The sequence below is a fragment of the Amblyomma mixtum genome, chromosome 7, assembly GCF_055824585.1.
Source record: "Amblyomma mixtum isolate Tamu chromosome 7, ASM5582458v1, whole genome shotgun sequence".
Taxonomy (NCBI): Eukaryota; Metazoa; Arthropoda; class Arachnida; order Ixodida; family Ixodidae; genus Amblyomma; species Amblyomma mixtum.
The window spans coordinates 150,052,637-150,067,398 of NC_143018.1; the positions used below are offsets into that span (position 1 = coordinate 150,052,637).

A 14,762-nucleotide genomic window follows, 5' to 3' on the forward strand; every position below is an offset into this window, starting at 1 on the left:
AAGCAGAAGGCTATCAAAGAGTTAGCGTTATGACGGAAAGAAGAGGAATTTAGGATTTCGCTGCAGAACAGGTTTTCCGCTTTAACAGCAGAAGACTACCGTAATGTTGAAACAATGAACGATAATCTCACAGCAATCGTTACGGAGTGTGGCGTGGAAGTAGGTGACAGGATGGTTCGACAGGATACCAGCAAGCTATCTCAGGAGACTAAAGATCTGATTAAGAAACGCCAAAGCATGAGGACGTCTAACTCCACAGGCAGAAAAGAACTAGCAGAGCTATTGAAGTTGTAATAACTAAGCGCAAGAAAGCCGACATAAGAAAGTTTAACATGGAGAAAATCGAGCATGCTCTAAGGAACAGAGGTAGCCTGAAAGCAGTGAAGAGAAAACTATAGATAAAACCAGATGTATGCGCTAAGAGACAAAGAGGGCACTGTCATTAGCAATATGGATAAGATAGTTAAATTAGCCGGAGAGTTCCCTACAAATCTACACAGTAGCGAATATAATCAGCACGCTATTTAGAGAGGCAGTCGAGCACAGCATTGGGACATCCCGCCAGTAACGAAGAAAGAGAGAGAGAGAGAGAAAAGGACGGAAAGGCAGGGAGGTTAACCAGGCGATGCCCAGTTGGCTACCCTACACTTGGGGAGGGGAACAAAGGGGAAAAAAGGAAAAAGAGCGGCAAGGAAATGAGTCTTCTAAGTGACCAGCGACCACTATGTCACAGGGACAGAGGGCGCGCACTGAAAACTGAAAAGATTATAGGCGGGAATGCAACCCCGAGTCGCTTAGAAAATTCAGGAGCGCTTTCACCGCTTTCCGTTGTCTGGAAGGTTGTGTCCAAGGCCCCAGAACGTTAGAATCTGTTAAAGGACGCGAGTCCAAGCGGAGCAGAGAAGCAACTAGGCAACCGCGCTCTCGCTCAAAACGAGGGCAGTCACAGAGTAGGTGGCTGATCGTCTCGTCACAATCACACTGGCCACACGCAGGAGAGAGAAGTAATGAAAGCCTGAGGAGCAATGCAAAGGGGGAAAGCAGCTGGTGAGGATCAGGTAATAGCAGATTTTTTGAAGGACGGAGGAGAGACTGGCCTAGAAAAACTAGTATACGCAATGCCTTGTGACGTCGAGTGTACCAGCAGCTTGAAGAACGCTAACATTATCTTAATTCATAAGAAAGAAGACATCAAGGTATTTATAAGGCAGTCGATAATAGAGCCAGGACAACCTTGCACTTCAATCAACCAAAATTAAGAGGCAGGCTTTTGTAAAGAATACTCGACAATAGACCATATTGACGCTATCATTCGGGTGACAGAGAAATGCGCAGAATATAACCAACCCTTATGTAGTGTAGCCTTCATTAATTACGAGAAAGCATTTGACTCAGTTGAAACCTCAGCTGCCATGCAGGTATTGCAGAATCAGGGTAGTTAAACTTGAAACTCTAACTTGAAACTCTAGGCTGATCACGGCACTAGTTAAACTCGGCAATCTTCCGGAAACGTCGTCGGTGGCGACGAATAACGATGGCACGTTGGCCGATGATCGTATAGCACTTCACGTCTTCGTAAGCTCGTCCGGCGACACGTTGCCGGCGGGGGCAGCAACTCCAAACTTCTTGACAGACAAAACTTATTTATTCAAGACGAAACCAAAAATGAAGGCAACCGGAGAAAAAGGCGGTTAAAAGAAAGGCTGTCTACAAGAAGGGCTGTAGAAAAGCGGCCGAGACTGAGACTCGGCGCGCTCTCCGCACTTTGCTGCAGCGGGTTTTAATACCTTCGATAATTGGGCGCAGCTTTATTAAATCTGTTCTCGCCCAATTTCAACCAGCGTGTCGATGGAATTGCATAACCAGGCTTGGAGTGCGGCCTGATTTCGGTGAACAGAACCGAGAACGCACTTCCTCACCAGAACAGGATTTGGCCACCCTGGTGTAGTACTTGGCCACAACCTTCTATGAACGAACCAATTAACCCTCGGCCCTCAGTCCCCAGCGGCTGCGGAGAAACTGACCAAGGCGGCGGTCAGACCTGTGACGACGCGGAGGGTGCTAAGAATCTCTCGCTCCGGACAGGCCGCCATTGGAAACTGCACTTGGCAACGTTTAACGCAAGAACTTTATCAAGTGAGGCTAGCTTAGCAGTGCTGTAGGAAGAATTAGCCGGTATTAAATGGGATGTCATATGGCTTAGTGAGGTTAGGAAGACAGATGAGGCGTATACAGTACTAAAGGGCTGGCATATACTGTGCTAACGTGGATTAGCAGATAGGCGAGAACTAGGTGTGGGATTCCTCATTAACTAGGATATAGCTGGCAACATCGAGGAGTTTTACAGTATTAACGAGAGAGTGGCAGCTATCGTAATTAGGCTTAATAAGAGGTACAAGCTGAAGGTGGTGCAGGCCTACGCGCCTACATCAAGCCATGATGACCAGATAGTTGAAAGCTTCTAGGAGGATGTGGAATCGGCAATGACCAAAGTAAAATCACAGCACACTGTACTGATGGGCGACTTTAATGCAAAGGTAGGTAAGAATCAGGCTGGAGACAAGGCGGCAGGTGAGCATAGGTTCTAGGAACAGTAGGGGAGAGTTATTAGTAGAATTCGCAGATAGAAATAATTTACAGATTATGAATACCTTCTTCCGCAAACGAGCAAACAGGAAGTGGACGTGGAAGAGCCCCAATGGTGAGACTAAAAATGAAATAGACTTCATACTGTGTGCACACCCTGGCGTCGTAGAGGATGTGGAGGTCCTCGGTAAGGTCCGTTGTAGCGACCACAGAATGGTAAGGTCTCGCATTACCTTAGATTTGAAGAGGGAACGGAGGAAACTGGTGAAGAGAAAGGCTATTAACGAGTTAGCATTAAGAGGGAAGGTAGAGGAATTCATAATGTCACCAGCAATATGGATAAGATAGTTGAATTAGCCGGAGAGTTCTACACAAATCTATGCAGTAGCGAATGTAATCATCAAGTTACTGAGGGAGGCAGTCGAGAACAGCAATGGGACATCCCGCGAGTAACGAAGGAGGAAGTAAAGAAAGCCTTAGGAGCAATGCAAAGAGGGAAAGCAGCTAGTGAGGATCAGGTAACAGCAGAGTTGTTGAAGGACGGAGGAGAGATTGTGCTACAAAAACTAGCCACCCTGTATACGCAATGCCTTGTGACCTCGAAAGCACCAGAAGCTTGGAAGAACGCTAACATTATCTTAATTCATAAGAAAGGAGACGCCAAGGACTTGAAGAATTACAGACCGATCAGGTTACTGTCCGTTGCCTACAAGGTATTTACTAAGGTAATCGCTAATAGAGTCAGAACAACGTTCGACTTTTGTCAAGGCAGGTTTTCGTAAAGGATACTCGACAATAGACCACATTCACACTATCAATCATGTGATAGAGAAATGCGGAGAATATAACCAACCCCTATATATAGCCTTCATTGATTACGAGAAAGCATTTGACTCAGTGGAAACCTCAGCTGTCATGCAGGCATTGCGGAGTCAGGGTGTGGAAGAGTGTTATGTGAAATTATTGGAAGATATTTATAACGTTTGCACAGCTACTATAGTTCTCAATAAAGTCAGCAATAAAATTCCAATACGGAAAGGTGTCAGGCAGGGAGACACGATCTCGCCAATCCTCTTCACTGCCTGCTTGCAGGAGGTATTCCGGGGACTAGAATGGGAACAGTTGGGGATAAGAGTTAATGGAGAATACCTGAGTAATTTGCGATTCGCTGATGACATTGCCTTGGTAAGCCACTCAGGACAAGAACTGCAAAGCATGATCAATCAGTTAGACAGGCAGAGCAGAATGTTGGGGCTAAGAATTAACATGCAGAAAACCAAAGTAATCTTCAACAGCCTAGCAAGGGTACAGCAGTTCGGAATTGGTAGCGAGGTAGTTAAGAAGAAGTTCTTGTTGGGCGAGTTGGTGCATACTGTCGTAGGTACGTATTGCGCACAAAAGACACACACAGGAAAAAACACACGAGGGAGACTGAAAGAGCGCAAACTGCCTATAAAGCGCGCTTTATAGGCAGTGTGCACACGTGCTTACAAAGAGGGGAAAGAGAGGATAAGGAGGCAAATCATACCCTGCGCGACAAACCATCAGAAACGCTCCAAAAAATTCTTTTCCGCGTTCTACAGTCAAACGGATGTGTCACTCACTCAGTTATCACCCCTTGCCTTGATGTGGTATGCCTCTAGACGTTCACGGGAAACTTTGTCATTTCTCCTGCTCAGAATTCTGATACTTTTTAACAGTGCCTCACAACCGGTGCATGCAATGCAATGGGCAGGCAAATTTGCTCCTTCTCTGTTCCTAATTGAACGCTGATGCTCCCCTGCGCGTTCATTCACGCAGCGTCCTGTCTGGCCCCCATACACTCGACCACACTTGAGCGGAATCAGATATGCAACGCCCGTGACGCATTTGACAAATTGTGCCGCGTGCTTTTTCTCGCATGCTCTTCGTCGAGCGCCTTCCGCGCTGATCCTTGGGCACTACCCGGCGAGCTTGCGTGGCGCCGAAAACACCACAGGGACGCCATGCCTATTTGCCACTTTTTTATGTTGTAGGCCACCTTGTGTATATACGGGACAACCGTAGTCTTTCGTCGCGGCAATCGCTCCTCGTTGTTGGTGCGGTTTCCTTTTTTTTACCTTCCGAAGAAGGTTCTCGGCCACAGCTGAGATGACCTCGCAGGGGAAGCCGGCTCAAAGCAGCCTGTTTATCTGATTATGAAAGCTGGTGTGCATTGCATGCTGGAATGACTTCTTCAGAGACGATTCCAGGCACGAGCTAACAATGGCTCTCTTTACTATCTTCGAATGGGCAGCATCATAGGGAAGAAGCCCTTTCTGCGCTCGCGGTGCATAGTGCCAGCAGACGTGATGCAAACCTAACTGTAAGTTGAGGTCTAAAAATTGCAGCGAACCATGGGTCGGAAGTTCGTGCCTAAAACTTAAACCCTTCCCATAGCGTTTGAGAAGAGTTAAAATGCTATCCACTGAATAAGTGTGGTCAAGGTTTTTTGTTTAGATAAAACAATTATAAAATCCTCAACATATCTAAAAGCCGTAAGTATACCCTGGTTAGTAAACACGTGATTCAGGGATTGGTCAATATTGGCTAAAGAAACATTGCAAAGAGTCGGTGCGACGCAGGATCCAATGCTTTGTCGTTGAATGTAAAAGTCATCGTTAACAGAAATAAAAGTAGCCTGCAAATAGAATTCTAGCAAGGAAATGAAGCTGTCTGCTGGCACACCGGCTGAGTTTCCAGAACTTACTTCACCATTCCTTTCCATACACTCTCTGACGGCAACAAACAATTCATCATGAGGCGCGGAATAAAACAAATCCTCCACATCTACAGAGAATGCGTAGCCAATAGCAGCGTTGGATTTCAATAAGCGCACAACATCACCGGAGGTTTTTGTGGCGAATGGGTCCTCAACTTGTAACCGACTCAGATGATTCTGCAAATACTGGCTTATTAGTAACTACCACGAACCCTTCTCACTAACAATTGTTCTGAACGGCACTGAGTCCTTGTGGGTCTTTGCGGTGAAGAAAACGGATAGCGCTCTCTTTCTACAATCAGTTATCGATCTCGCCAGCTTAGTTAAATCAAGATCACTGCACAGAGCCGCAGCCCTGCTCTTGATTCTTGTTGCACTGGGCTTCACGCGCACCAAGTTCTTAGCGATCGCTTGGCCAGCCTTTTCGTTGAAATCATCTTGCCGTAAAACGACGAACCCTCCAGTCTTATCAGCCTGTAGCAGCCGTAAGCTGTTTTCCCTGAAGAAAGAGACAGCACTTCTGGTCGGGTCTTTGGTGTGTTTAGTGTTCACTGTTCTTGCTAGAGCTTCTACTCCTTCCAGGAGGCACCTTTCACGATCTTCTTGTTCAACCTTGCTTGAAACAAGCCGGTTAAGTGCCAGCAGGTCGTGAGCTGGGACCGTAGGCTCGTAGCTGTACTTTGGACCCTTGCTGAGTAAACATGCAACTTCTTCAGGTAACGCAACGTGTCCAAGGACTTGAAGACCTCTTCCCTGGATTGGCTTGGATGAAGTTCTACCAAAAGCCCGGACTTAGTGAAGGCACTGAGCCCACCTAAATTAAGTCAACTGAGAAGCAAATCTTCTGGCAGCGCGTAGCTTGACTTCAGCTAGCCAGGCCTGGTCTAGGGCATAGCAAAGCGTTCCCAAAAGATCTTGGAACCTGCGCACTTGACGCCAAAGTTCTGATCTGAGGTACCTGCATATGCGTTTTGGAAGACCCGCTCGCGGTTTTAGGATGCCGAACATAGAACTTACATCTTCGGGTATGAGTCCCATGCGCAGGCTAAAGGCAAGGTACCTGGCGCGGCAAGTTGACCTGACGATGAGGTTCACACAGGCGTGTACTTAATGCTTTTAGATATGTTGACGATTTTCTAATTGTTTTATTTAAACAAAAACCTTGACCCCCACTTATTCAGTGGATAACATTTTAACTCTTTTTAAACGCTTTGGGAAGGGTTTGAGTTGTACGCACGAACTTCCGACCCATGGTTTGCTGCAATTTTTAGACCTCAACTTAGAGTTAGGTTTGCATCACGTCTGCTGGCACTACGCACCGCGAGCGCAGAAAGGGCTTCTTCCCTATGATTCTGCCCATTCGAAGATAGTAAAGAGAGCCATTGTTAGCTCCTGCCTGGAATCTTCTCTGACGAAGTCATGCCCGCATGGAACGCACACCAGCTTTAATAATCAGATAAAAAGGCTGCTTTCAGCCGGCTTCCCCTGCGAGGTCATCTCAGCTGTGGCCGAGAACCTTCTTCGGAAGGTAAAAAAAGGAAACCGCGCCAACAACGAGGAGCGATTGCCACGAAGAAAGCCTACGGTCGTCCCGTATATGCACAAGGTGGCCCACAATATGAAAAAGTGGCAAATAGGCATGGCGTCCCTGTGGTGTTATTGGCGCCACGCAAGCTCACCGGGTTTTGTCCAAGGATCAGCGCGGAAGGCGCTCGACGAAGAGCATGCGAGAAAAAGCATGCGGCACAATTTGTCAAATGCGCCACGTGCGTTGCATATCTGATTCCGCTCAAGTGTGGTCGCGTGTATGTGGGCCAGACAGGACGCTGCGTGAATGAACGCGCAGGGGAGCATCAGCGTTCAATTAGGAACAGAGAAGGAGCAAATTTGCCTGCCCAATGCATTGCATGCACCGGTTGTGAGCCACTGCTAAAAAGTATCAGAATTCTGGGCAGGAGCAATGACAAAGTTTCCCGTGAACTTCTAGAGGGATACCACATCAAGGCAAGAGGTGATAACTGTGTGAGTGACACATCCGTTTCACTGTAGAACGCGGAAAAGAATTTTTGGAGCATTTCTGATGGTTTGTCGCGCAGGGTATGATTTGCCTCCTTATCCTCTCTTTCCCCTCTTTGTAGGCACGTGTGCACACTGTCTATAAAGCGGCACTGAGTCCCATAAACACCAGTTGACAGTTTGCGCTCTTTCAGTGTTCCTCATGTGTTTTTTTCCTGTGTGTGTCTTGTGTGCGCAATACGTACCTACGATAGTAGCGAGGTGCTGGAAGTAGTAAGAGAATATGTCTACTTAGGGCAGGTAGTGACCGCAGCTCCGGACATGGGCGTCCGGAGGGGGGGGCAAGGGGGGGCGGCTGCACCCCCCTGGAAAATCACTCACTCGAACCGTGAGTGATGGCCGCACGCCAGGGGCGGTGGTGGGCTCAGCCAAAAGGGTAAAAGCAGCCCCGCTTCCACGCTTTGGGTCACATCTGCGAAATGCCGTGTCCGGGCGGGCGTCGTTCCGCCGTTTTCAAACCACGCCATCGTTAGCTCTACTAAAAGGCGACCTGTTGCAAACATACAGCGGCACCGGCGAGCATGTGTTTGAGCCTTCTTACGATCGGTGTCTGTTTCTTTGATCTCTAGAGATAGCGGCACGGAGGCAGACAGTGCACAGAGCATCTTGTTTTCGCCTTCGTCGCTCGCTATAATCAGGATACGTTCGTACGCCGGCCACCGATGAATTCTTCAGGAGGGAAGGACAAATCAGCCGTATCCACCCCCGCTTTGTCGGGCTGCTCAGGGTCAAGCGGGCGGTGGGTTGGCGCCGCAGCCGCCGCTCGCTGTCTCCTCCGATCCACGGGAGAGCGCAGTTCGGTAGAAGCGCCGCTTTCGGAATCTTCGGCAAAGGGGATTAGCTGCTTTTGTTCACGGCGACGCAGTCTCCAGAGGCGCCCCCACACCAGCGTTTCTTGCGTCTTCTCCGAAAACCAGCGCCTTTGGTCAACGCAGACCGATGGCGCCTGCCTGGCTCGCCTGTAACCTCTGGCTGGGTCTCAAATCACAACAGCGCCCATGTTCTGTGCGTGTCAGTGCACGGTAAAGAGACCCAGACCCAGGTGGTCGACATTATCCGGAACTCTGTACTGCGTTTTGGGGCTCTGAACCCCATAAAAACACAACAACAAATTTTCCGACCGGAGTGGCGAGTGTTCCTTCCCCTCGGAAGTTGCGTGGCGTTCCTTTCACCCCCCAAAGTGCGCATTCGGGGATATTGCGGCAAGTAAGCCCTTGCACGTGTGCGCGCCTCTGTGTTTGTGCTTCAGTGTTTTTAGTGGCCGGTTGTCAACGTAGGTCAGAACAACCAAGACAGCGGACGAGAAAACGACGAGCGGCGAGCAGTGTGTGTGCGGTTGCTCGACTGTGCGGATGCGCGAGCAAGATGGAGCGAGGTGTATGAAGCGGCGAGCGTGCATTTATCTTGTAAAGAAGTTTTTGTTGTATATATAGTTGTCTTTTGTTTTCAACGTACGCGTTCAACCGTTTTTCCATTCAATGTGTATGATGAGTATGCACCGAGAGCGTGTAGTGAAGCACAGAAATGAATTTATCACCCGTGTAATTACACAATTCGCCCAGAAAAATCCGAGGCGCCTACAGTTGCTGTTCAAGGAAGACTGACTGAGTGACTGTAGTTGCGTGTTTGTGAACATATTGTGCTGTGTGCTGGTCATCAATCCGGGTGAGTCGAGAACCCGTATGCAGCAAGACTGAGCACTCTTCTCCACGAAGTGATAGTATCTTTTTGTATTTTTTATTAATTTTAATTGTTTTTTCGTTGATAAACTTTAATGTATCTCTCCTAGCCGCGCTTTAATTTGCTGTTTGTAATTTTTCTTTCATGTGCGTATTTTACTTATTTTTTTTATTTATATATAAATAAATAAATTTACTCCGCAAATAGTGCCTTTTTGCTACGAATATACCCCCCCCCCCCCTCCGGCGCCAACAACCAATGGGGCCCCCCCCTGCAAAAAATTCTGCGGACGCCCTTGGCTCCGGATTATGAGAGGGAAATAACTAGAAGAATAAGAATGGGGTGGAGCGCATATGGCAGGTTCTCTCAAATCATGAATGGTAGCTTACCAATATCCCTAAAGAGAAAACTATACAACAGCTGTATCCTACCGGTACTCACCTATGGGGCAGAAACGTGGAGGCTAACAAAGGGTTCAGCTTAAGTTGAGAACAACGCAGCGAGCTATGGAAAGGAAAATGATAGGTGTAACGCTAAGAGATCGGAAGAGGGCGGAGTGGGTGAGGGAACAAACGCGAGTTAATGACATCTTAGTTGAAATCAAGAGAGAGAAATTGGCTTGGGCAGGGCATGTAATGCGAAGGCAAGATAACCGCTGGTCCTTAAGGCTAACGGAGTGGATTCCAAGAGAAAGCAAACGTAGCAGGGGACGGCAGAAAGTTGGGTGGGCGGATGAGATTAAGAAGTTTGCGGGGATACAGTGGCGGCAACTGACAAAGCACAGGGTTAATTGGAGACATGGGAGAGGCCTTTGCCCTGCAGTGGGTGTAGTCAGGCTGATGATGATGATGATGATTAATTGGGCGGAGCTTTATTAAATCTGCTGTCGCCCAATTTCAACCAATACTGCTGCGATGTCACTGTACATAAAAGTGGGCGGGGCCCAGTGTTCGCCTGAGCCCGACTCGGCGCACCGCGCACTTTTCCTGGAACTTTCGCACTTTTCGAGGCAAAGCCGAATTCCACCGCTTATCACGACAGTCGGGTGGTTTCAGAAGGCGCCTACCTTACTGACACCCACCCCTTGAGAGCTAATCTCTTCTCAATGGGAAACGGTCGTCAGCCCCTTGGTCCCCATTTCCCGCGGCCCACGACAGCGTCCAAAGCGCACCACGCGCTGTCATCATTGTCAACCCCTCCCGACTTCAGACGGACACGGTAGGGGGGAATTAGCTACTGGCGCCGTAGGCTTCTACCTTAACAAGGGTGTAGAAGAGTTTTATGTGAAGTTATTGGAAGATATTTGTATCGGTTGCACACTTACCATAGTCCTCCATAAAGTCAGCAATATTTCAATAAGAAAAGCTGTCTGGCAGGGAGACATGATCTCAACAATGCTATTCAGCGCCCGTTTGCAGGAGGCATTCCGAGGCCTGGAATGGGAACAGTTGGGGATAATAGTTATTGGAGAATGCCTAAGTAATTTGCGATTCGCTGATGGCATTGTCTTGCTAAGTAACTCATGACATGAACTGCAAAGCATGATCAATGATTTAGGCAGGCGCAGCAGTATGATGGGGCTAAAAATTAACATGCAGAAAACCAAAGTAATGTTCAACAGTCTAGCAAGGGAACAGCAGTTCGCAGTTGGTAGCGAGGGGCTGGAAGTAGTATAGAATATATCTGCCTGGGGCAGGTAGTGGTCGCTGATCCGGATCATGGGAGGGAATTATAGAGAAGGACAAGAATGGCGTGGAGCGCATATGGCAGGTTCTCTCAGATCATGAATGGCAGTTTGCCAATATCCCCGAAGAGAAAAGTATATAACAGCTGTATCTTACCGGTACTCACCTATGCGGCAGAAACGTGGATACTAGCAAATAGGGTTCAGCTTAAGTTAAGGACAACGCAGTGAGCTATGGAAAAAAAGAACGATTGGTGCAACGTTAAGCGATCGGAATCGGGCGCAGTGGGTGAGAGAACAAACGCGCGTTAATGATATCTTAGTTAAAATCAAGAGGAAGAAGTGGGCTTGGGCAGGGCATGTAATGCGAAGGCAAGATAACCGCTGGTCCTTAAGGGTAACGGAATGGATTCCAAGAGAAGGCAAGCGTAGCAGGGGGCGGGAGAAAGTTAGGTTGGCGGATGAGCCGAAGAAGTTTGCTGGGATACAGTGGACGCAACTGGCAAAGGAGAGGGCGAATTGGAGAGACGTTGGAGAGGCCTTTGCCCTGCAGTGGGCGTAGCCAGGCTGAAGATGATGATGATATATCGAATTCGACAAAATGGATAGCGATATATTTGCTATATTTTTGTTTCGTAACGCAATTGTGGCGCTTCAAGGCCTAACGAGAGCCGTAGATTTCTTCTCAAACGTGGTTGTACTAACCACAAGTGCCACTGGTGATTTAATTATCGTTGCGCTGAAGAAGAGATGGTTTCGAGACACTTTGAACTGAAATTTGTGATCTGACATACAACTTCAGGTCATGCAAAATGCTGCCAGTTAGCGTTCTCTCACATGCCTCCAAAAACAAATGGTAGCTGTACGTGTCTTAACCATTAAACAATTCGGCACATATTGAAGCAGCATTTAGTAAAGCTGAGATCTGGACGAGTTGGTATGCATTCATACTGGTGAACAGTATGCAACATACTGGTGTCGTAGTGCCGCCTTTTTGCGCTCTTCACCAGTATGAAGCAGCATGTTTCACACGTCCGGAATTTTCAGCTTACGGTCGGCTACACGTTGGCTATTGTAAACAAAAGAAATGAGGGAATAGTACACTTCGAACATAAGGGGTTCGAGGGGCTCGGTGGGAATGATTCGTTCGTTTCTGTGTTTAAATGTGGTTAGTGTCCCGCTGTGATGCAACAATCTGCCCCCAGGTACAGCCACCCGGAGAACCTGCGCTTCCACGGGGCCGACGTGGAGGAGGCCGTGATGCAGGAGATGCGGTTTCTGCGTGCCAACGGAGGCGGGGCCCTGGTCGACAACACCTGCCGTGGTATGGGCCGGAACGTGGCCCTCATGCGCCGCGTGGCCCGGGAAACGGCACTGCACGTGGTCGCCGGCACCGGTGAGTGAGTCCGAGGAATGTGTGCGAGAAGCAGAGGTGGTTGCTGCCTACGCGGAGTGTTCAGACAAATGCAAGTCCTGCTGTTGAAACGCAGCTAGCGGACTGAGCATCCCTCGATCGTTTCGCTTGCTTTTACAAACCATCGTCGTGGGCTGAATGAGGAAAGGGCCGGCTGTTTCGCCTCTCGGTGCGCACTTCAATGGCGGCATGTGGGAAAGAATGAAGAAGGGAGTGAATGAAGCGCGGTATAGGATACGGAGAAATTTCTAACTCCTGGGGTTCTTTAACCCGCAAGGATACCACACGCAGCCTAATCACATGTCCACCTCATGCACGAACGCACACAAGCAAGCACTGAGGCAGCCATGCAGCAGCGGAGCTGTCGCGTTGGGGCGCAGATCGCACTCCACTGCAAGCAGTTTCATAATGCAGATGGGGACACCAGGCCACTTGCACTCGGTGCTCGTGAGACTACGAACGCGCTAAACTTGTGCGCCAGAAGAAAGGAGGATCTAGGCAGGAAAACTCTTGTTCACGGGTTATCTGGACAATCAAATTGGGTGACAGTGGCGAAGGCCACTTTAACTCGTGACTGATGCCAGGCTGCGCCAAGCCGCAGATGCGGACCTGAGCACTGAGTGCATATCAGGGCTTTGGTGGCTGATCGTGAAGCGAAATGTTTATAGCCAAGCGGTACAGTGGTCAGCAGGTGCGTTTGTTGCGGGATGGAAATCCTTTAAACTGACTTTTTTCAGTCCGTAACAAGTGTAAAAATTTTTGATATCTTTCGAAATGAACGTTCTTACGTTGTCTGAAGCGAGATAACGCGATTTCCGGAGTGTCGGAAAAAGTCTTCTTAGAACGGAGATACCCACGCTGCTTTCGACGCTTATTCTACATCAACTCATTTCGTATAGACGTCTTGGGCTGTAGGTAGGCACCTGTGTTTGTAGTGGGCCTGCAAAGTCAATGCGCAGCTTTTACCGCGATGTCTCAGGGCATTCCGAAGCAGGAATCGGACAGGTTTCTCTCTTCTTCTTGTCTTTCTTTTCTTCACTGACTGGCTTGGCATGCGTGCATCCGAACGTCTGGCAAAAGAAGCGTACGGCTGTCTGACATTTGCTGGCACAGTGCTGCGTTTACATATTTGCAGGCCACGGCTATGTTACCACCGGCCGAACTCTCCACCTTTTCCTCGTTAAAATTCCTTTCTGTCTCTCTCGCGGTCTATCTGGCGTCCGTGCCACAGCCACTGGCCTAGTGCACGTCCTTGAAGTCAGTCTCCTGTAGTCTTCAGGCAAATTTTATTCGCTCAGAGTGAAGTCGTATGCCTTTTTAAAGGGTTTTAGATATGCTGTCGTGTTCCTTAAAGCTTTTACTGAATGACTCACGGCGCTTGCAAACGACGTCCAAAGGCTTTCAAAGTTTCGTCAAACTCTTAAGTTCAACCGTGAACTTCATAGGTCGCCAAAGATTGAATTAAAATTTCATGACGATGGCCATTTATGCTAGTTTTTCACCTAGAACTAAGAGGAATAGTTGTCTTACGGGTCCGAAGACTCAAAGATTGTTAAGAGGGAGAATCGAGTTAACTGATTTCAGAATGCACTGCAAAATAAGTTGGCACCAGGCCATCAAAACCGACTTTTGCAAGCAATTCAAGCCCTTTTGAGTGCTTTCGTGGAGTCGATGCTTCCCAAAGCAAGGAAGGACGATGTGCAGGTGGCTTCCGCTGTATAAGGCAGAAGTTTCAAGTATTGGCTTATTTGCACAGTGGGGCCTACAACATTAAGAAAGTAATTGTCAGGCAAGGCGGAAGTGTTGCGTTTTCAGCTCGTTGGAAGCTTTGAAGCTTGTGCTGCTGTGAGGCATGCAAAGGAATCCATTGTTTCCGACTCAGCATGAGTCAGCCCCACAGGGGTGTCTCCAACATGAAGATGCTGGCGAGTTGCGACACTATGAGTTCCGAGCACCCGCGGAGACGTCCCCTGCAATGGTGAGCAGTGGCGAGCCGTGCGTGGTTATGCCGATGTTCTGAAACCTAGCTGCACTAGACACAGTGCCTAGAATTGCGCGAAAACGTGATCTATTTCCGTCATGGTTCTATTTCCCTGCAATGTGTGACTTGACTCTTTCACAGTTCCGTAAAAACAAATTCCACAGCGAGATATAATTTAAGAATTTCTTAAACTCGAGGAAAGTGCAGTACATTCACAGCTTTTTATACAGATAGTGCAAAAAGTGGTGTTTACGTTAGGTGCGCAGTGGTACAAGGAAACCGGAATAAAATCGTGAGGCTTCCGCAGTGTGAACCCATCTTCACTGCCACATCTAGCGCCACCTGCATAGCCGTGGAAAAAATAGCGAACGAGAAATACGAAAACAGCATTGTTTACAGAGACTCGCTAAGTGGGCCCTTAACTAGAGATGCTATCACTGCGCTGCTTGGCGACATCATGCACAACACAGCAACCGCCATAGCTCAAAGACAAAACATAAAGCACATCAGGGTACCAAGTCATGTCGGAATAAAAGGCAACGAAGGAGCAGATTTGTCCTCTGCTCAAGCTTGGGGCAAGCAAATTAAAAATGTAAACATG

At 48.3% G+C, this 14,762-nt stretch overlaps 1 protein-coding gene across 1 annotated transcript in view; it reads left to right on the forward strand.

The window, feature by feature from the left end:
* LOC149337845 (N-acetyltaurine hydrolase) overlaps positions 1–14,762 on the forward strand; it is a 163,785-nt gene that overhangs the window by 26,523 nt on the left and 122,500 nt on the right. Inside the window, exon 3 of the mRNA XM_089553551.1 lies at positions 11,972–12,162. Within this exon, the coding sequence (XP_089409677.1) occupies positions 11,972–12,162 (191 nt within the window). The remainder of the gene's footprint in view (positions 1–11,971; positions 12,163–14,762) is intronic.